At 33.7% G+C, this 22,392-nt stretch overlaps 1 protein-coding gene across 2 annotated transcripts in view; it reads right to left on the bottom strand.

Moving 5' to 3' along the window:
• LOC126737588 (exportin-6-A-like) overlaps positions 1 to 22,392 on the bottom strand; it is a 320,333-nt gene that overhangs the window by 230,676 nt on the left and 67,265 nt on the right. The window contains exons 15-18 of one of the 2 annotated variants that reach the window (XM_050442568.1): positions 18,327 to 18,521; positions 11,302 to 11,530; positions 11,006 to 11,239; positions 10,859 to 10,950 (exon numbers count right to left, since the gene is read on the bottom strand). In XM_050442568.1, coding sequence (XP_050298525.1) covers positions 10,876 to 10,950; positions 11,006 to 11,239; positions 11,302 to 11,530; positions 18,327 to 18,521 — 733 coding nt within the window. In that variant the 3' untranslated portion in view covers positions 10,859 to 10,875. Of the gene's footprint in view, positions 1 to 10,791; positions 10,951 to 11,005; positions 11,240 to 11,301; positions 11,531 to 18,326; positions 18,522 to 22,392 lie in introns of those variants that run through there. The other variant, XM_050442567.1, reaches the window with a different exon arrangement.

Raw genomic sequence — 22,392 nt, 5'->3', positions numbered from 1 at the left:
TTTTTCAGATGTATCCACAAAGGCATATGGTGCATGCGTCTATATCAGGGCAATATATATTTAAATAATGTTGTTTCTCATAAAGTCACGCATTGCCTCTTTAAAAACAATATCGTTGCCTAGATTACAATTACGTGGTGCACTTCTTTTGGCTCGACTTGCTTCCAGAATCCTATCAATCATTGATTTAAAATTTTCTCAGGTGGTGCTATGGACAGATTCAAAGATTGTTTTGGCTCAATGTTACTCCAAACCGCTGGACAACTTTTGTTGCCAATAGAGTTTTGAAAGTGGAGGAATTATCATTGAACTCTTATTGGAGACATATTAAATCAAAGGAAAATCTTCCTGATTGTTTATCAAGAGGATTACATTCAAGTGAGATATTATCACATAAACTTTGGTGGGAAGGTCCACAATTTCTTCTGAACTTACAGTTAGATTTCTTAAGTAATCAACCTACAGAAGTAGAAGGCATTCCAGAACAAAGAAAAGTTATTTTAATGCAAGTTAAAGTGGATTCAATTATTGATTGGTATAGGTTTTCTAATTTTAATGGATTGCAAAGGACACTTGCATATTGTTATAGATTTGTTAATTGACAGGAGTCTGGTTCATTAACTCTAAAGTATGAAAAAAAAAAATAGTACAACTTATTCAAGCCGAAGTATTTTCAAAAGAAATTGAATATTTGAAGAACAATAATAGAGACACATCAATTTTCAACTCCAGAAAGAAAAAAATCTGTAAAAAGAAATTTAGGAAACACGCCAGAGGCCGAAAGAAAAAAAAACAAATATCTCAACACAGCAGTAAGAAACAAGAAATAAAAACAAGAGGATGCAAGTGACATAAAAATATGGACTAACAGGTTTTTTCCATAACAATTGCATTGCCCAATTTGCCCCATAGATGGAGGCAAGTTCGTCATTTGGCACTAATAACAAAAAAGTATATTTAACTCATTAATACCTAGCGTCTCTTATAAGGGACCAGCAAATTCCTTGCGATAAAAAAAAGTGAGGATACATCGAGCACTTAGAGTTGCAAAGCGTATTTAGCAAACTTGATTCGACGCATCAGGTGTTTTTGTTTTCTATTTCTCGCGAAATTATTTATGTGTTATTGAAAATGGATCCCTCCATGTACTGTACTAGGGGTCAAGGGTAAGTTTTAATTTATGTATGTGTAAATAAACATTTTCCGCATTGACTACTAATTGAATCTTTATAAATAATGTTCAAAGAAATTAGTAAAGGTCATCGAACCCTTGATTTTGTAACCGCGTGTAAAATACGTTACTACATATTATGTTGTCTCCCTTATAAGGGACGCTAAGCGCTATGTCTCGTCTCCTTTATTGCAGATTGACCTTAGCTCAACTAATGGACTGTTTAGAGGAGGATGACGACTTGCCGGAATCTAACATCTATATTTTACCTCCAGATGATAGAAATGAGACCGAAGTTGATGGCGACGAATCTGACGACGAGCATGCAGCAAATATAAATCACCTACCTCGCGGAATCCTATCTCAGGAATGTGAAATAGCTTACGTAAATAACTCTGACAATTCTGACCCTAAAGATTTACTGCCCTTAACTGTCCTTCAGAAAAACCTAAAAGGCAATAACAATACAAAGCAACAAACAGTACGCGTACCAAAAATCAAGATGACGGGAGCCTCATCCCGATATTGGCCGAGTAAATAATAGCGACCTTGTGATTGTCTGTAGCCCTAGTGAACCCTCACAGGATGCAAAAAATGCAACTACCCCGGTTGATTTTTTCAAATTGTTTTTCAATGAAAGAACTTTTGACGTTGATTATTACGGAAAGTAATAGGTATGCACGGCAGAAAAATGTAGAACTAAATTTTACTCTGGACGAACTGCATGTGCTACTAGGAACGTTTCTTTTATCGGGATATGGAAAATATCCAAACAGAAGACTCTATTGGTCGAGTGAAGAAGATATCCCAAAAATTTTACAATGAGCATGCGTCGAAATCGGTTTGAGACTCTACTAAAGTATATTCACTTTAATGACAATTCAAAATTACCCCAAGACGGCAGGCTTTATAAATTGAGACCCTTGATAGATCATCTAAACCTGAATTTTAGAACACACAATAGCTTTGATGAGCATTTATCCATTGACGAGAGCATGGTGCCATATTATGGAAAACATTATGCCAAGCAATACATTCGGGGTAAGCCCATAAGATTTGGCTACAAAAATTGGGCTATTTGTTCGAGTAGCGGATACATGTATGGTTTTGAGATTTATACCGGAAAAAATCAAAACAAAGAAAAAGAAAAGAAATTTGGTTTGGGTGGAGATGTAATACTATCTTTACTAGAGCAAGTCGAATTACCTTCAGGTAAGGGTTATAAAATGTTTATGAATAATTACTTTACAGGCCTTCCTCTCTTTGACTATTTATCGAAAAACAATTATTAATAACAATTGCAATAGGAGATAATCGTTTAGAGAAATGTCCGGTACAAACTAAGAAGGAATGGAATAATCAGCAAAGGGGAAGCTATAAGTATTATCGAAATGACACCAACATGCTCGTACAATGGAAAGATAATAAAGTTGTTTCTGTTGCATCGAATTTTGAAATCACTGAAGTAACTAACACACTTCGTTGGGACAGGGTCACACAGATCTAAGAAGACCGTTCCTCAGCCGAAAATAGTAGCCAACTATAATAAATATATGGATGGTGTGAACAAATTAGATGGTCTTGTTGCGGCTTATAGATCAAGATTTCGACAAAGGAAATGGTATTGGCCACTAGTCTTATATTTATTAGATGTATCTGTTGTGAATGCTTGGTTACTTATGCGAAAATTGAAAACAAATCATCTTGACTCTGTTAGTTTATTGGCGTTTCGACGATACATATCGCTAAGTTTTTTGAAAAGTTTTGGTACTAAACCCCTGCAAGGAAAAAACAGAGTGCCTCGACCATTACATGACGTACGATTCGATAATATTGGGCATCTGATAGTCTACAATGAAACCGACCGCCGATGTGCCCTATGTGGAAAAAAAAGTCAATTCATCTGCGAAAAGTGTAACATTGCATTGCATCCTAAAATTAGTTTCAAACTTTACCATGATAACTAAAATATAATATAATTATATACAAAACATAATAAACATGTTAACTTACTTTATTTATTTTTTTCCTTTTGCCCAGCGTCCCTCTAAAGGGACGCCCTAAAACAAAGGCTCTAGTGAATTAAAACTTAAAAAACATTTTTTTTTATGTTTATTAGACCCATAATAAGGTATTTTTTCTAATTATAATTTAAAAATAAAACAAAAACTAACTTTGGGCACTAATGGGTTAAGAGTCATTTTTTAAGTTTTTGGTTTTAAATGCTTTTTGCTTAATAAAGAAGTGTCAAAACTATATTAAATAAAAATGATTTTTTTTCTGCAGCACCAAATTATTTTTAAAAGTCCGTAAATCTTAACATGTCGAAGTTGCCCCACTCTCCCCTAAGTCTACAAACTATAATAACTAAAATATTACAGTGTGATAGCTCAATGTAAAAACATACTACTATGTAAAATAAAAATTGTATATGTAAAACTATCAAGATGTAAAATTCTTGAGACAAAAAAAATTTACACACTAAATCGTAGTAAATATACAAAAATAAATATAGAATTACTGGTAGAAATACGTACACATAATGGTATATTTACATAAAAAGTGTAGAGTTAAAATCAAGAAGTAATTTTACTTTTACATAATAATAACCAAGGCATCAAAATAATCAGTGATTTAGTGTGTATGTTTAATTTTTTTTTATTAGTGCAATTTCATTCAGTCGTAATATCCGCGATTTCGACCGATAGGGTCAATTGGGGTAAATGTAAACTGGGGTAATTGTAGACACATCTAAAATAAGAAACACAACAACATTTAGATTTCAAATTTGGCGCGAAGCTCACTATTCGAGTCGTGCCGACGTCGGCGTCGGGCGAACTCGGTTTCCTTCGAAATTTTACTCCTGTTTGTGCTCTTCTTGCATTAGTTGGCTGATGCAATTTGATGTGTTTGGTGGTTTTATGTTGAATTTCGGTACTGAAGTTCTGAAGCAAATCATCGAGGTAAGTTAAATATTTCATTTGGACATTGTTTGTTATACTATTGTGTCTATTTTACGCCTAAATGTCTGTCGACAAATTTTATAATCACTAAAATAATTCAGTGTTTACATTTCCCGCTAATAAATTTGTTCTTGGGGGAAATGTATACACACTTTTGGGGTAATTGTAAACATAAAATGAGTGTCTCGCCGATAATTTATGTAAAATGAGTAATTTCTTTGTCTTGTTGCAGTGTAAAGATGCCTCATACTTATGTAAGGAAAAAAGAAGCACCTTCTTATACAACTGAAGATGTTGCGAATGCCGTTGCAGATGTCCAAAATAAAAATAAAACGTATCGTCGAGCAGAAACGTTCTATGGTGTTCCCAGATCAGTTATTTACCAAAGGATAGGAGGAAGAAAGACTCCATTAAATGTGACAAAGGGTGGACGTTCCCAAGTTTTATCCTCAGATATCGAAAATGAAATAGTGAAATGTTTATTGGCACGTACTGCGATGGGTCTACCATGTGACAAAGCAGAACTTAGACAACTGGTTGGAGAGTATGTTAATGCAAAAGGTTTAAAAACACCATTTAAAAATGGAGTACCGGGAGAAGACTGGTACTACTCATTCATGAGAAGACATCCTGAACTGTCTCTTAAGAAACCGGAACATTTGCAAAAACTGCGGAAGGATGCTAGAAAACCTGAGATCGTCTACCATTTTTTTGATGACCTGAAAAGAATCATTGATGAAAATAATTTAGATGATAAAGAAAGCTTTATTTTTAATGCTGACGAGTCAGGTTTTAATAATGATCCCTATCGTATTAGGGCAATTGGAGAGAAAGGAAAGGCCCTGTGCCGGATATCTGGAGGCTCTGGAAGAGAGTCGACGACAGTCTTAGGATGTGTTTCTGCCGATGGAAAAGCACTTCCACCGCTCATCGTATTCAAGGCAGCTGGAGTTCAGGCTCGTTGGACTTCCACTAGCGCCTATCCAGGAACTCTATATGAGGCCTCCACTAATAGATGGATGGAGGAGCCGGAATTTTTCCAGTGGTTTACGACAGGGTTTATACCTCACATTAAAGATTTAAGAACTTCCCAAAGCCTTCTAGATCAAGCAGCTCTACTGTTGTATTATGGTCACAGCAGTCATATGAGCGTCAGAATTATTGAAGAGGCAATGCACAACAATATTATTTTGATAAAGTTTACAAGCCATCTTACGGATAAGCTTCAGCCTTTGGACAAGTGTGTCTTCGGACCCTTAAAGGTGAACTGGAATAAACAATTGGTGAAGTTTGGTAAGGAACAAATGGGACGAGGGTGTGGACGGCTAACTAAGGAAAAATTTACCGAATTACTTGGCATTACTTGGCAAGAGTCTATGGTTTCTAGCAATATTATATCTGGATTTAAAAATACTGGCGTATACTCAGTTGATCGAAACAAATTCCCACAAAATGAATTTACACCAGAAGACTTGCTCGGACTCGGAGCTTTGAGGAGATACGAAGCTCCCCTCAAAGCTCCGAAATCTGTAACATCCGATGCTATCATTATCCAACCAGTATCCTCTAAATCAACTGTTGTTGCAATTTCTGAACCAAACCCACTTCTACCCACGGTCGACGATCAAATGCCTTCAACTTCATCATGTTGTAGTCAACATGAGTGTCATCAGTGTCATCAGCTGAAAGCCGATAGCAGCCTTCTACATCGACAACTGACTACCAAAAATTATTAGTGGCATCTACCCATAGTCTACAACCATCGACGTCATCGTCTATCAGTAAATCGACAGAAATTAAGAGGAACAGAAGAGAAGAAGAAAAATAAAGGAAAAAAAGGCTAATTTGACAACAAAAAGTTAGAGCCGAAATTGAAAAAAATGAAAAGTGAACCAGTTGCAGAGTCGGAGAGTTCTGATGGAGAAATAAGTCTAGGTGATACTGATGATGAAATAGATTGGGCAGAAGCGGAAAAACAAGATATAGAGCTTAAAACAGTCGAGAGTTCAGACTTGTCCACAAGGAAATTTATTCTTGTAGTTCAAAGGTGGAAAGAGAAAGACTACTCTTTTTAAATATGTGTGTTTAATTGAAGCTGTGGATGAAGAATTAACGGAAATCAAAGTGACTGGTCTTAAATCCTGGGATGCATCAAAAATGCTTTTCAACATTGTTGAAACTGATGTCAGTTATATAACCTTGAATCAAATCAATGGTGTGCTTCCCGATCCTGGCATTCAAATGAAGGGAGAGAGAATACTATACAACTTTCCAGCAATATTTCCTGTTTATGAGCAAAACTAATTTTTTATACCTATAATATTATTATAATTACATACTTAGAATAAATTTCTTTTATTAGCGTTCTCAAAAATAGTTTAGTTTTAGTTAAAATAAACAGAACTGTTGGAAAATATTTACTTTTATCTCGATTTTTCATTTATATTGCAAGCAAAACCTTTAAGGTCACATTATTTTGGGGTAAATGTAAACACGACTTATATCAAAAAATATTTTGCTACACAGCGACTTTATACAGATCGTGTTATCGTGAGCTGCGTATTACCCAAAATAATGGCAACACCGCTTGGTTGCGGCTTGCAGGCGGCGGAATTTTTTGTTTTCAGCAGACCTCACTTTGCTGTGTTACTGCACGTTGCATTAATAATTTTTGAGCGTTATTTTCGTGTTTTTTTCACTATGGCTGTTTATACCCCTTCCGAAAGAGTTCAACTAATTAAATGGTTTTATGGAGGCAATTCGGCAGTACAATGTAGAGTTTTGTTTTCAGTGATATTTGAGAATAGACCGATTCCTTGTGCAAAAACAGTTTTAAATGTGGTTACAAATTTTGAGACATCTTTTTGTCTTCAAGATTGTAAAAAATGCCACACAAAACGTCAAAAACCACCTGTTGAAGTGGTCCAGGATATAGAACGGCGGGAAGAAATGGTTTGCAGTACCCTAGAACTTGATACGACACGGTCCACTAGAAGTGTTGGAGAGGAACTGGGATTAAGCAATAAAACTGTTGCTTGTATCTGGAAAAAATATGGGTACAAATGTTTCAAGTATTCAAAAACTCAGGAAATATTTCCTGAAGACCAGTGGCGAAGAATGGAATTTTGTGAAACCATGATGGAAAAGGCAAATGAAAACGAATATTTTTTTAAAAATATTTTGTTTTCTGATGAATCTTCTTTTCCATTACATGGCAAACACAATCCTTCCATTGTTCGTTATTGATCTCAGGAAAACGAGCACAGAAGTTTTCAGTTTCGTACCCAGTATCCTCAGAAATTGAATGTTTGGGCAGGTATTTTGGGCGACAATGTTATAGGGCCATTTTTTATTGATGGCACTTTAAACGCCCAAAAGTACCTTGAGTTGCTTCAAAACCAAGTTCTTCCTGCCATTCACATCCTACCTGATGTAGACCTGGGATCGGTTTATTTTCAGCAAGATGGCTGTCCTGCTCATAACGCGGCTAGGGTAAAAGAATTTTTAGCAAATACTTTTCCTAACTGCCTTATTAGTGGCACTAGTGATATTAAATGGCCTCCTAGATCAACAGATTTGTCTCCAAATTACTTTTATCTGTGGGGTTATCTTAAGCTTGTTAAAATCAGAAATAAAACTCTAATTGTTTATTAGAGTTTTATTTCTGATTTTTTATTATATTTTTATCAGAGTTGATATTTTATTTTTTATTAGAATAACGCTTTAATTTTCATTATGCAAAACACAGCATATTAAACATTTTAGGATTACAATTCTATGCGGGTTTTACACATTGTCATGTCTGTAAAACCCGCATTAGAATAAATATTTTAAAAATGCCTGGATTTTCGCGTAATATTTTGGGACATTTTGTCGCCAAACGACGCAGCTCCTACGAAAGTCAGATGTTTACTAATCCCGTCCTCGGGCCGGCCGGGGCGGTGCTCTGTTGCAGGCACTCGTACACGCGCGACGTTGCAAAATTTCGCCTCTATGCGGTTTCCTATAAGTAACGAACGAAAACACGATCTGTATAGTTCGTTTACATTTGCCTCAGGTTTTTTTCTGGTAGAGTAAATGTGTCAAGAGATTACCCTTTGAGAGTAGGGGCAAATGTAAACGGACAAGCATGTTGAATATATTTTTTTTTATCTTAATGTGACTTGTAATTACAGAAAACCACTAGTAATTATCAAAGAAGATATTATGAGCTATGTGACTGCTAATTTACATATATAACATAATGCGTGATGTCGACAAAAATCGTTTATACTCTATTTCAGAAGTGTGTAGAGCAATAAAACCTCATTAGGTATGCAAAAGTGGTACCTGGTGATCCACCAATATTTTATGCCACTACCTTAGTTGGGTATTAGTTTCAATGTAAAATTCTTTCTTTTCGTTGATTGCAGGTAGTGCCACCCGGTTTTGGGTCAGTTTATGAGTTTTGCCCATTGTTACCCACTGATAAACATTGAAAACGGTTCGCCAAAGGCGTGCAACTGGGACTTGTTTTTTACCTTATAATTAATGTACTTAAATGCTATTTTATTTTAGAAAGTTACTTTTGTTTAAATGGAATAATATATTTTTTTCACAAATTTATTGAACATAATATGTAGAGTAAAACAGTTGAAAATGTCACTTTTGGATCTGGCACTTTTTGAACAGTGTATAACAATTTTAAATTATAATAGATTGTAGTCTTCTTCGTCATCTGACGAACTGTCATCACCTCTTGACATTATAATTAAAGGATCGACTGTCTGATCGATGAGGTTGTCAAGATCCCACATTTTGTCCTCTTGCTTAATTACATGCTGGACTGCTTTTCGCCAATTCTCTGGTGTCGCTTCCGTAATGGCTTGATCAAACAGTAGCTTAACATCTTTCATTTTAAAAGTCGTGTTTTGTCTTGCTACAAATCCTTTTACCTGCGCCCATATTAGTTCTATAGGATTTAGTTCGCAATGATATGGCGGTAAGCGCAGTACAGTTATATTATATTTTTTTATTATATATATTATATTATTTATCAAATTTGCTTCAAACGCAATACCTTTTGCAGTCAGCCAATCGATAATTTCTTGCTTTCTCCAACTTGAAGTTGGCGTCTTCTCTATTCGCCGTGAATGATAGCTTGCGTTATCCATAACCACCACCGAATTAGCCGGAAGAAATTTTATCATTTCACCAAAATAGTCCTCGAAAACGTCTGAGTTCATGTCTTCATGGTAATCTCCTGTGCGAGTCGACTCAAAGGTTAGCAGACCTTCTTTTAAAAATCCCTCTTCGCTTCCAATATGTGTGATTATAAGTCTTTTTCCTTTTCCCGAAGGTACTTTAATACCCGTAGACAGGCCTTCTATGAAAGCTTGGCGAGCACTGGTTATATTTTTGTCTTGCCACATTTTTTGGACTATATAACCTTCGTTAATCCACGTCTCATCAAGATAAAAAACTTTCTTTTGCTCCCTGCGGTACTGCTTGATACTTCTCAAGTATTGTCGTCTCCAACAAACAATTTCGTCGCTCTCCAGTAAAAGTGCTTTGCGGTTATGCTTTTCCCAGGCAAAATCCATATTTTTTAAAGTTTTCCATAAAAGTTTTCTACTTATCAACGGAATACTGTCATCTCGGCCAAGCTCCATTAAAATTTTGTCTAGGGTGGGTATTTCCTTTTTAAAATAAAAAGAGTAAACTTTTCTTCGAATTATACATTTAGCATTTTCATCAAGGACTTTTGTAGGTCGTCCTGGCTTTTGCTTGGGAGATTCCACTTGACCTGCTACTTTTCTTTGCCGCAACAATTTGAAAATGGTGGACTTTCCAATTCCACTCATTCGAGAACATTTTTCAACAATTTCTTGCACAGTAAAACTAGGGTAATCGTGTTTTATGCAATCATGTACATTTAAAATAATAACTTTTTCACTCAGCGATAGTGGAGAATTTTTAGTACATCTTTTCGTTGGACTGAATACCTCCATTTTTTAAATATTGGGATAATAATATTGTGATTACACTACAGCGTAGCAGTGACTACTAACGTTTAAAATATGATTTAAAAGTATTTATTTAGTATTTAATCTCTTTCAAAATAAAGGCATTTAATCCGTGAAAATTAAATTCATAAATATTATAAGTACCTGCGCCTATGAACTACCACGAAATGTAGCCAAACAGAACGGAATTGCCCAGTTTATTGCTCTATACACTTCTGAAATAGAGTATAGCAAGTCAAAACATTAAATATCGTCAACAATTACCCCAATTGACCCTAACTATTGATATTGTTAAGGATAATACTATTCTTAAACGTGAATGCATTTTGACTATTTTGTCAAAGCATGTAACAAAAAAATATGAAAATAATAATACCGAAGTATCATAAAAACTAGTTTCTTGTTTTCAGCTACGTTTCCCGAACCACTCTTTTTTGGAAGATATTTCCATTAAAATTTTCAAATTGACATCCTGCATATTTCATCAGCACATTCAAAAATGTACAGAACCATGTTGAAACGTCAAATCACTCTCAAATCCACAAATAAACTTAATAATAAATAATAGTCATATCACATTCAACGTAAAAATCTTGGCAAAATGGTAAAATGAACTAAATCTAGTTATAAAGTATAAAAATGCAAAAGAATATAAATTACTAAACTATATAATAGTCAAAAAAATTGAAAAAAAGTCATTTAGTACAAATCCGAAATACAAAACAAAAATAAATGATTAACTATTGCACTTCCTTAAATGCTGGAAATCGGCCGCGAAATTTTGTAGGTGTTGCATAAAGGATGGAACATCCTAAATAAAACATAATGTGCATATTTTAAATAACTAAAATATAAATTAAACTTACCAAATCTGTCCCACCAAAATGCACCGCTAACAATTCATAATCTCTGGGAGTGACTCCATCCAAACTCTGGATGTAATGAGGCAGGAATGTCGAGAAAAATCCATTGAAATCTACCTCTGCCATATTGTATACCGCAAGAATTATGTCTTCGTTGGAAATCCCTTGCCTTTTGTATAACAAAGTATTTAGAAGTACTCGTAGTAACTCTGGCAGCAAATGAGAGCGAAAAAGACCCTAAAAGAATCCATACATTTATATTATACGGTTTATTTCAAAAGAGATAAAGTGGGATCTACCTTGTGGTATAATTTCTTATTTTTATTTAATTCCTGTAAAATAAGAAGGCTTTGTCGGAATATGTTGAGGTCATCCAGTAACAGAGCTTCACCAAACACTTTTAAAAGAGCCAAAAGTTGATCAGGTTTCTTAGGAAGGTCCGGTCCTACTTCTACGTCGCAGCCTCCTGGAGAATAACCTAGACTTACTTGGGTGTTGTAGAAGTACAACCAGTGGCAATCAAGTATACTGAAAAAACAAACGTTTTTAAAAAATATAATACGTTTTCTACAAATTCAAATATGAGGTATCTTAAATAGCATGTGACCAACACCCACTCACAGACAAGGCCTTAGTGCTTGGTGCGTGACGTCATCGATGTAGGCCACCGATTTTTAAAAACCAAGGGATTTCATATGCTAATATCTTAATATTTGGCTTATTTTAAAAAATGCTAGGAATAGAATAGAGTTCAGGAAACATTCAAAGGTATGTTTTAGTTCTGGTTGAATGTCAGGTTAAATATTATGGTGTAATATTAAATGCAGACTCCCAACTCCCCTACATCTGCGCCAAAATTCAACATATGTATTTAGGTATTTATAATAATTTTTTTATACCATCAAGTAGTAAAAAATATTATTATATACACATAAATACATATATTGACTTTAAAAGCTTGACATACTCCAGTTCATGTAATTTTTTAATTGCAGAAAAAGAACACATTTTTTCTTTGAAGTGTCAAAATCAGGAAAATAAAATGTTTGGCCTGGTTTAGAGAGTTAAGCCAATTATTAAATACACATTTAAGTAAGTGAACTGTGTCAAATAGGTAAAATAATGGTCTCTGATTATCTATGGGATGAGGATAAACAATGCTAAGTTGGTCTGCAGTTGAAAAATGACTCATGGCTTTCCCGTTAATGGCATTATTATCACTTGTAACACAAAAAACTAATAACTCGAAATTTTCAATAATTGTCTTAATAAAATTATGAAGTATATCTGATGTAATTTTGGAGATGGGAGCTATGTGAACTACTTCCTTAAAGCTGGAACACACACTTGTAATTATAAAAGTAATGCCGAGGAAGCTAAAGACTTATTATTGACTGATGTTCCAATGATATTACCGCCTTTATAGTCCATGTAAGGGTCAATATGAATTTCATCAAAAAGTAGTGTCACAAATCTCTCATGATCCTTTAGTAAACTAAACACATTTCGGGCATACTCGTAAGTTAAAAACGTTTCATTTTATTTATGTCATTTGATAGTATTGCCAAGGGTATTGGTAGCAGTATTTGGATTTAAGTCACAGTCGAGGTTGTCATTATTGGTAAAATTTTCCTCCAAAGGCAGGGTAATAATACTAAGGTCTATTGCTTCAAGTATTGCATATAAATCATCTAAACTATGGGAATTATATGGAGTTTTAAATTTTGATGTTAAAACGCAAACTGGCTCGCTATATAAAAAAGTTTCAACATTTAAATGAAAATTAAAAACAATTGCCCAATTAATGCATGGACCAGGTGTGAATTCAATTTTAAAAATTGTTAGCTTTTTGCTGTCTTGAGACTCACTGTGAGCAGTAAACCAATCTTTCGGTAGTAGAAAGGTAGCAGAAAATTTTTCAATAAACTCTTCAAAACTGTCAAAATTATTTTGTTTCTCATGCTCGCCAAATTCAATTTTGCTTAATTCAAGGGCTTTTTCTAAATTCAACTCGTCAATATTTTTAAACCTTTCATCTTTACTTGGCCGTATTTTTATAGTTTTTGACAAATAAGTAGGGCAATTTAAAAAAATAGATGGTGTACAGTCTTCTTTTAGCCGTGGTTTTAGTAATTCTATTTTAAAAATTTTACCTATGTTGGAATCTTGAACTTGAGTACTCTTTATTATACTACCTTCAGGAAAATGAGCTTCACATACTTTGGTGTTATTTGTGGGCTCAAAGTCATCTCTGTGTATGGCTTTTACCCATTTTCGCCTTAGAATTATTACCTTAGGAAAACCGAAGACAACCCGGAACACAACACTTTTGAGGCATATTTACACTCTGGTATTAACTACAAGCCGAACTAGGAGACAAACATTAAATTAAACACGAACTAAAGTATTAAAGTCTGATATAAACAAATAAAACCGCGGCGCCGCCCGGCCAGCGCGCCGGAGAACCGGTTTTTCCGAGGATTTTTCTAGTCCGAAAATACGATTTTGCGATTTAAAAGTACGCGAAGAGTTTACATAAATATAACATACACGTTTCGCGGAAATAAACAGTTCCGATTTTAGAAAAAAACACAAAAATGAGCTAATGTTTACTGCGGATCTCGTCAGGAATACCGGCAACCACAGAACATAAATATAAACAACCTAACCTCTCGTTTCATCAGGTGGCACAACTAATAGATGCGCCGTTGTTAGATTTATATAGAAAGAACTCCTATTGGCAAGTAACAAGGTATTAGATAAATGATAGAATTTGAAAAAATGGAAGTTTAAATTAAAAAAGAGAAATAAGGATGCACTCTTTTTTTTAACTAAATTGTAAAGTAAGGGCAGGTAAAGATATAGATTTAATAATTTTAAGATGGTAATAGAGCATCCTAACGTTCACGGCAATCTGCAAAGTCTGGCAGGCAGCCTTCTGTGGACGAACAACGGCAGCGTCAACAGCTGAATTCACCCGAAAATCAACCCGAAGTGCATGGCCCAAACGCATGACGTCACGAGCAAAATTTGTTGGAGCGCTTTGTCCTTTTGTAGAGGTGTTATTGATGTGACGCCTAAAGTACGTATAATCTTTTTATTATTGCGGCTATTAGTTGTTTCAGTTAAGTTTTTGTCTAATATTATATGGGATGTTAATAAAATCTGTATTATGAAGAGAAACTTAACTAATGATTTCTTGGTCAATTTTAAGAGAAAATGTTCACATGAACGATGGTCCACAGCGACTTTATTTTCGGCCTATAGTCCATTTCTTAATCCGTAGGAGCACACGAAAGGCTCGATAGCCATAAAACGGTCGTAAACCATTGGCGTCCCACTTTTCAAGTACATTAAGACCTGAATGTTTTCATTTGTTGGGTTTATTTAATAGTGCAAGAAATAGGCCAATTTTAGCCATAAAATCTTTGAATTACTTAAGTACCTAATGAACAAGTTCTTTTTAATCCTTATAAGTAGATATTGTCTAGGTAGGTAAATATGGAGGTATAAGTATTATAGGTACCTAAATTGTACAATCTTAAATGCAAACAGGTAGTTATATTTTATGGTATATAATGTAGATATATCCTAAAAACTTAATTTATTTTTCAGTATTGTTGCGCATTTGTTGTAAGATGTCAAATTTTAGCCCCGTAGTGTGTAAAGGTGTTTTAGATTTTAAAGCAAGGACTATAGTACTAAACGTACATGATGCACTTGTGCATCAAATGCCTCTGTTAGAAATCTAGTTTCTACATGTGCCAATATGACAGGCATAAGTAAAGCAACAATTTACAGACTTCTTAGTGACAGAAAAAGTGAAAACCGTGAGAACTTGCCTAAGAAGAGTGTAAAGAAAACTGCCGGTAGGAAGCCGATAGCAGTTGATGAGACAGCAAAGCATATCATCAGGAGGACAGTACATTCATTTTATTTTAAGAATGAAATCCCAACTATCGACAAAATTTTGAAACTTATAAAAGAAGACGAAAATGTACCAGAAATGGGAAGAAAAAAATTATGGAAAATTTTACACGAATTAAATTTTTCTTGGCAAAAGCAAAATAGAAAATCTATTTTAATAGATAAAGAAGAAATAGTCTGTTGGAGAAGAAAATATTTAAGGAGTATCGAAAGGAAGGAAGAAATATTTATTATTTGGATGAAACCTGGCTTAACGAAGGACACACCGTGAGCAAGTGCTGGCAGGATAATGTTTATCGACTGGCTTGAAGTTTTCCGAAATGATCAAGTCAATTCCCGAATATTCAATTATTGTTATGGACAATGCCAGCTACCATTCAAGATTAATAGAAAAATTACCATCATCCTGCTGGCGAAAAGGGGAAATAAAAAACTGGCTTACCGAAAAAGAAATACCTTTTGGAGATGACGCGGTAAAAGCAGAGCTTCTGACAATAGAAAATAAATGAAAATATAAACGAAATGGCAAAACAACACAATACAACAGTCTGTACCAGAGAGGTAAACAGTCGTAACTCCATTTTTACTCGATATGGAGTTAATATCATTTTCGAACTGAACTTCTTCAATTTTATATTATGGTAAAAGATAGTAAGTCCTGCGTTGTGGGTTGCCTGTATTTTCAGTTTTGAAAATGTAGTATCTCCACATATCAGTGGGGTAAAGAAACGTATCTCCTGACACGTTTCACTACGTCCAGTGTCGCAATGTGGTAAACAGTAGTAAGTCCGCGGAACGTAAAGTACCGGCAAAGTGCTCATAGTTAATTACTAATATTTTAGTGCTTGAATGCTAGATCTTCAAAAATGTCTTCCCATCCCGTACCACTCAAATAATCAAAGATTCTATTACTTAAAGCTGTGTACTTTAAACCTGGCTATTTATGACTCAACAAATAATTTGTCATACTGCTTAGTATTGGATGAATCCGAAGCTGGGAGAGGGGGCAACGAAATCGCATCAGCACTAATTAAATGGGCAGTAAGGGTTCTTGCTGGATCTACTATAGAACACTTAATTATTTGGTCCGACAACTGCCCCAGCCAGAACCGCAATATTATTATGATGCTCAGTTATCTGTGGCTACTAAAAATTTGTCCAAACTTGAAAATTATTGAACACAAATTTTTACTGAGGGGTCATACATACATGGAAGCTGATCACGTACACGCTCTTATTGAAAGGACTTTAAAAAAGCAACCAACCATGGAAATATGTACTCCTTGGGACTGGTAACAATTAATAAGATCCACAGGCGCAACTGTTATAAAACTAGATATTTCTGATTTTAAACATGTTGACTATTTGTATAGTCAACCTAACTCTCCTTTTATTAATAAGAAGAAAAATACTGAAAAGCAAGACTTTTTGATATCTAAAGTTGTATATTTTCAAAATAAAGCTGATCATCCTAGCACTATATTTTACAAACTGAAATTTAACGATGAAGAGTTTAAAACTTTAAATGTGACCAGACCTGTTCGAAATTCCATGCCACTGCCCAATGAATTGCCTAGTCTGCGCAGTAACTTAAAGGGAATAACAAAGAAAAAACATGATTTTTTAATAAAAATTTGGAGTGGGTTCCTAAGCAATTTCATAATTTTTTTAAAAATCTTCCGATTTCTAAAGCAAAAGGCCAACATAGTTCCGATGAAGAAGATAGCGATTGATTTTTTATCTTCTATGAATCCCAATTTATTTATTTAATAAATTTTTTTAAAAAAACATTTTTTGTAAAGAAAATTATGTACATTAATAATGTTAACCTAAAGAAATAAAATTGGTTGTGCAACATAAAGCTTAAATTTTTATGATTACCTGTTTTTTCAAATAGGGGTAAAAAGTCGTAAGTCCAAAATTAAGATACAGTTTCTAAATTAAAATTAAAATATAAATTCAAATAAATTAAAAATAGTGGTTAATAAAAACCTTCATAACGATAAGTTAAATACCCCAATTACACTTTCGTACAATGTAGAATAATCACTTAAATCTTAAAGTGAATTAACGTAACTTATTTTCCTTATTACTTTAAATATTCCTTTTATGGACATACCATTGTTTACCTCTCTGCTATAGAACTGTACTTCGTTTGCCACCTTACCATTGTGAATTAAATCCTATAGAGCTAATTTGGGCTCAAGTAAAAGGATTTGTGGCTAGAAATAATAAAACCTTTAAATTGAAAGATGTGAGAGAACTTCTGAAAGCAGTAGTGGATAACGTTACCCAAGAAAACTGGAGCAATGCTGTGAATCATGCTATAAAAGAAGAAGAAAAGATGTGGACCCTCGATAATCTTCTAGAAGAAACTGTCGAACCCTTAGTTATAACAGTGAGAATGTCTGATTCGGATGAAAGCGATGAGAGTAATGAAATGTGTGATTTATAAATTGATTTTTTTTTGTATATTTCGTAAATATTTTTATTGTAATATATGGTTAATAAATTAAAAGATCCTTATATTTATGTACCTTTCTTATAAATGACAAGATATGTTTGGAGAGTTGCATTTTTTATTGGTTGGTATTAAAAACATGAAATTTTACAACAATTTTTTACAACATTTAAAAAACAATCAAATTGCGGTATTAATCAAATTTTTATATTTCATTTTATTTGCCATAGTTTTATAATGAGGCTTTTCCGCTTTTAAGAAATGTTTCTTGTTAATTTAATAAATATAGGTTATACCTACCAACCATACTTTTTCTAAAAATCTTTATCTAATAGATAATAGATAAAATCCAACATTATTTATAATTTTTTTATAACAGATAATTATTTAACTTAAAAATTAAAATCAATATCCATAGTCGGGACGACACTGGCAACTCGTTTGTCATAAAAATGAACTCGAAACCATTGTTCCGAATTTTACGAAATTTGAGACCATACAGGACTTGTCCACTTAAAATTGGTAAAAACAGTCTGGTTTATCATTTTGTTACAAGTAGAAAAAATGGAAGACTCACCCTATATTTATGCTACTTCTGCATAAATAATGAGGCACTGTGCTCTCACCAAAAAAGAACTAGAGTATAGGCAATATCAAAATATAAAATAAATATCATATTTTTGATTTTTTTAAAAGTTTTCTTCGATAGTAGAAAAAACCTTGTATGTTACACGTGTGTAAAATACCCTTTTTTTATTCATGGGAATTGTCGACAAATTTCCCATTAATAAAAAAAGGGTAATTTTACACACTGGTTACATAAATAACTATTTTTATGTAATTTAGCCCAGCTTGTTGTACCTTCAAAGTCACTCACACATCTATTTATGACATCTTGTAGATAATTTAATCTGCTAAAAAGATATTGAAACTTACCTATAGAGTAGCTGAAGGAATACAGAAAATACATCCGGGTTTTCACTGGCCTTTGGTAGTAAAAATGGATAAATGCTCTCCATGCAAAGTTGCAAAATTTCGGGTAGAAAATTTTTATTATGTTTCTCATTTATTACCGTGCAAAATATTTCTAGTAGGTGCTGCATGCCTTCTAGACTCTGAGACTGTTGTTCCCTAATAAAATATAATAATTAAAGAATATGGCTAATATCTGCTTGAATAAATATACTTATTTTACATACAGTAACGGCCATTCCAAAATTTTCTTAAAAACTACCAGCTATATTGCTTAAAGTTGTTATAGTTTGTAAATAAAGTGATATTAAGTTGTCTAAGCGGGATAAAACCGCATATCAAATACTATCAATTAAATCGGTAACAAAACATTAAATAAGAAAAGAATAAGCTGTGTTCAATGCAAACGTAATCATCTACGGCCTTTCCACTTCACTCCGATCATCGATAAATAGCCAAAAAACAGTCGCATCCAGACGGCTTAGTAGCATTGGCGGATACAGGCTGTCCATTTCACATCGCGATGCTCGATTGCGGCTAAATCTTGAAGCGGAAAAAACCTTTAATAGGGGGAATTTTAATTGAGTTGGAGGGACTTCTTTTTAAAATTAGTTTGGTTGATACAGGGTGTCCCAAAAAAGCGTGGTACACAATTTGAACTTTCTTTTAAATGGAATCACCCATATATTTTTTTTCCGAAATGGGAGTCTCATTTGACGCTCTCTTTAACCCTAAAACTGTTTTGCCTTAAAATGCGACGTTGCCTATATTAACAATTTGAAGAAATTTTCATGAAAATCAACGTATCACTTAATTCTTAATATTTACCACCGACATTTTTTGCTCTTGAGTTGTTGAGTCCTTGGCTAAGTTCATTTGATCTTTCAAAATTCCAAAATTTATTTTTTTTATACGGTCTGATCAAAATCGTTACTCAAATAATTAAATTTTCAATTTGATTTGATCCTGTATATAGTAACGCGTTTTGATAGAGCATTCTTTTATCTTCAATTTGATTCCAACAGTTTGCCTGTAATTCTAACCGTTTTCTCAAAATTTGTTCTTAAAGGAAGAATGACACATTTTTTCAAAGGCATTGTAGCGTTTTATTTTTCTACTCCTTATGTTCACTAACGCTCCATTAATATTTCATTAATTTCAATAATTACATTAATAATTTCAGTCAACTTCCTTTATTCATATTTCTTTAAATTCACACTGTCAATGACACATTACTACTGTAACGCATCACTCTCCTGGTTTAATTATCCATGCGTCAACAGAAAAACGGTCCGTCACCTTTCTGATTGGTCTTAATTAATGTTTTCTCCGATTGGCTGATATTCACAGCTCAGGCGAGAGGTGGGGTCGTTACTGATTTAGTCGGTACTGGGTCCATTTTTCGAGGACTTGTTCCCATGTCGCAGGTAGGAGCGCACGCAAAAGGCCAGTTTTTTATTTCCGAAGTTTGTGAAGCAGGAAGTGGCCAATATAGTTTGTAATTTATAGTCCTTAATCTTGTTATTTTAGAGAACCGTTTAATTCATAATTGAGGAGCAGACTTGCAAAATGCGGTTTGTCCAAAATTGTAAATTTTCAGGAAACATAAAAAACTGGTGCTTCGAATCGGTCTTACTTACCGAGTTAGGACTTTACCAAAAAATTAGGAAAATTTAGGATCAGTAAATACTAGAATGGCAGACTAGAAGAAGTAAAAGTAACTTTGGTATTTTAGAAAAACATATGGACACAATGCTATTTGCCTGTCTAAAGTGGACAAAATGCCTTTTGATTGTCATTTGCAAAAACTTTTTGGGTAAAATTACCACCAAAAAATTAAGAACCATTTTCTTTAAGCATTTTTTATTTTTTAACAAACTCAAATGAAATTAACATCTTCCGTATCGTTACAATCACAGTCCTCATTTTCTTCAACATTGGTTTCAACCTCACACTGGCCTTCTAAAATTGGAACTAACCATTCCAGTTCTGGATCCTGATTCCAGTTTTCTCCAGATAATGATGCCAATAATTTTTTTAAACTATCTACTTTTTTCCTTTATTTTATGACCCAAACCTAATTCCAGTAATTCTATTTGATCGAATCTTGATTGTGGTTTTGGGAGTGATTGAAACTTTTTTGTTTCATCTGAATTGCAATATAGTAACTCAGTTTTCAGCAAAATATTATGGGTGGAACTTTTTTTCTTTAACAAAAGTCTTCGACAAGAATGAATGCCAGTCAATTTTTTCAGATGCAGCAAAAGTTTTTTATGTCAAGTAAATGCCAGTCAGTTCCAAGTTTTTGTACACCATTCACTTTGGTGTAGATATCCCAATATTGATCTGGAGTTCTTATAATACTATGAGACCTTAAGCTTTTTTCAATGCGCCCAAAGATACGATCGGCGGGAGATAAGAGTGACCTCTCATTGGAAATATAATTTCTATGTCCCTAATCTACTCACATGAAAACGTTTGAAGCCAAAACATTAAAGCATGCACAACATGATTATTTTTATTTTGTCCTCCACACCCATCTGCAAAAAAAAGTCTGGAAATGTAAGTTTTTTCAAAAAAACGATAAGAGCGGAAGATATCTCAGTCGCCCCTCTACCTGCTCGATGCTCCATTGTGACTTAAACTTCACGAAAAAGTTATGAAACAAACACAAAATACTTGTACATAAACTAAAACCACACCGACAGAAATTAGGTTGTGAAACAAACGTGTTTACATCTGGACCAAACACGATTTGTTTGTCTTGTGGACAAAATACTTTTTGTTTGTCTAAAGCTGATAGTCTAAATGCATTTTGCATGTCTAGGGGATTTTCGCAATATATTTTAAATGGTACAAAATTCGATTTGAACGTCCAAAGTGATGTGAAATAATAGAAATTCGGTTAAATAATGTTGCGCCACCTTTAGTTCAAAATGTGAAAATTTGGACAAACTGCGTTTTGCAACTCTGCTTCTCAATTCTGGTGCAGCATGTCCAAGATTTTGATGGATAGATAATGAAACTTAGCAAGGTGAGTGTGTCACATTTTTAAAGCCATTCGTTTTTTATCGACAGTGAATACAATGGCAACCGTTGTTTTAGGATTTTACTTTTCCGGTTTCCTCTTTATTCTTCTTCAATTGTTGATGGCTGCAGGCTTTTGATTTCCCCGGAAAATTGCTGAAAGCGGTGGAGCTGGAGCCAGAGTTCGAGCTAGTATTAGAGGTTCCCAGTCCGGATAGCGAAGCTACAAATGGAATACATTCACAGCCTCGATTTTGAAGGCTAGCCGTTCATTTGTTGGAGGAATATACAGGCCACTTTATTCCATTTATTTAAATATTACTAACCATAGATTTGTCTCACTTATTTAAATTTTTATTAATATACTTTTAATTTCAATTTATTGCTACAAATATTTAATCAATATCATAATTGATTACGTCAATTTCTTATCTATAATTTTAGTTATTTTTTGTTCAGTATTTTTCAGTACCTTTTTTGGTAGTTAAATAGATATAACTCGATTAAGGCTGAAATGCCTTAGGTAAAAAGGTTCATGAACTTTCCCCTGCGTACTATAAATATATACAATAAAACTTTAATAATTGCAATTTATTTTTCAAGTGCTGAAATCTACCTAATAGCGAAATCATAATTTAAATGTTACTTTTGTCAAACTTATTTTAATCGAATCAACATTATTCATCTTTTAATTCATAATAAATTATTAACATTTAACAGATTAGAACATGAGGTGTATACATATCTTTGATGCAAATATAATTTGGTTGTATTGTTAAGATATTTTTTTGCCTCTTTAAATCTACTTTATCTATTATTTAATTGTTAATTGAAACCTATATACCAAGTCTTTTTCTTAGTTTTCTTTCATTTATAAAAAAAAAACTAAGTGGCGCCCTCTTATTTAATAGTTATAATCAAGTTTAGATTCTTTAATAGCCAGTCATAAGTGAACCTTCGAACAATCCCAAGCCTCTAATAATTCTGAGCTACCGTCTGCAAA

This window comes from Anthonomus grandis, chromosome 6, assembly GCF_022605725.1.
Source record: "Anthonomus grandis grandis chromosome 6, icAntGran1.3, whole genome shotgun sequence".
NCBI lineage: Eukaryota > Metazoa > Arthropoda > Insecta > Coleoptera > Curculionidae > Anthonomus > Anthonomus grandis.
Note: the sequence above shows the minus strand (reverse complement) of the source record. Positions and strands in the feature narration are given on the sequence as shown.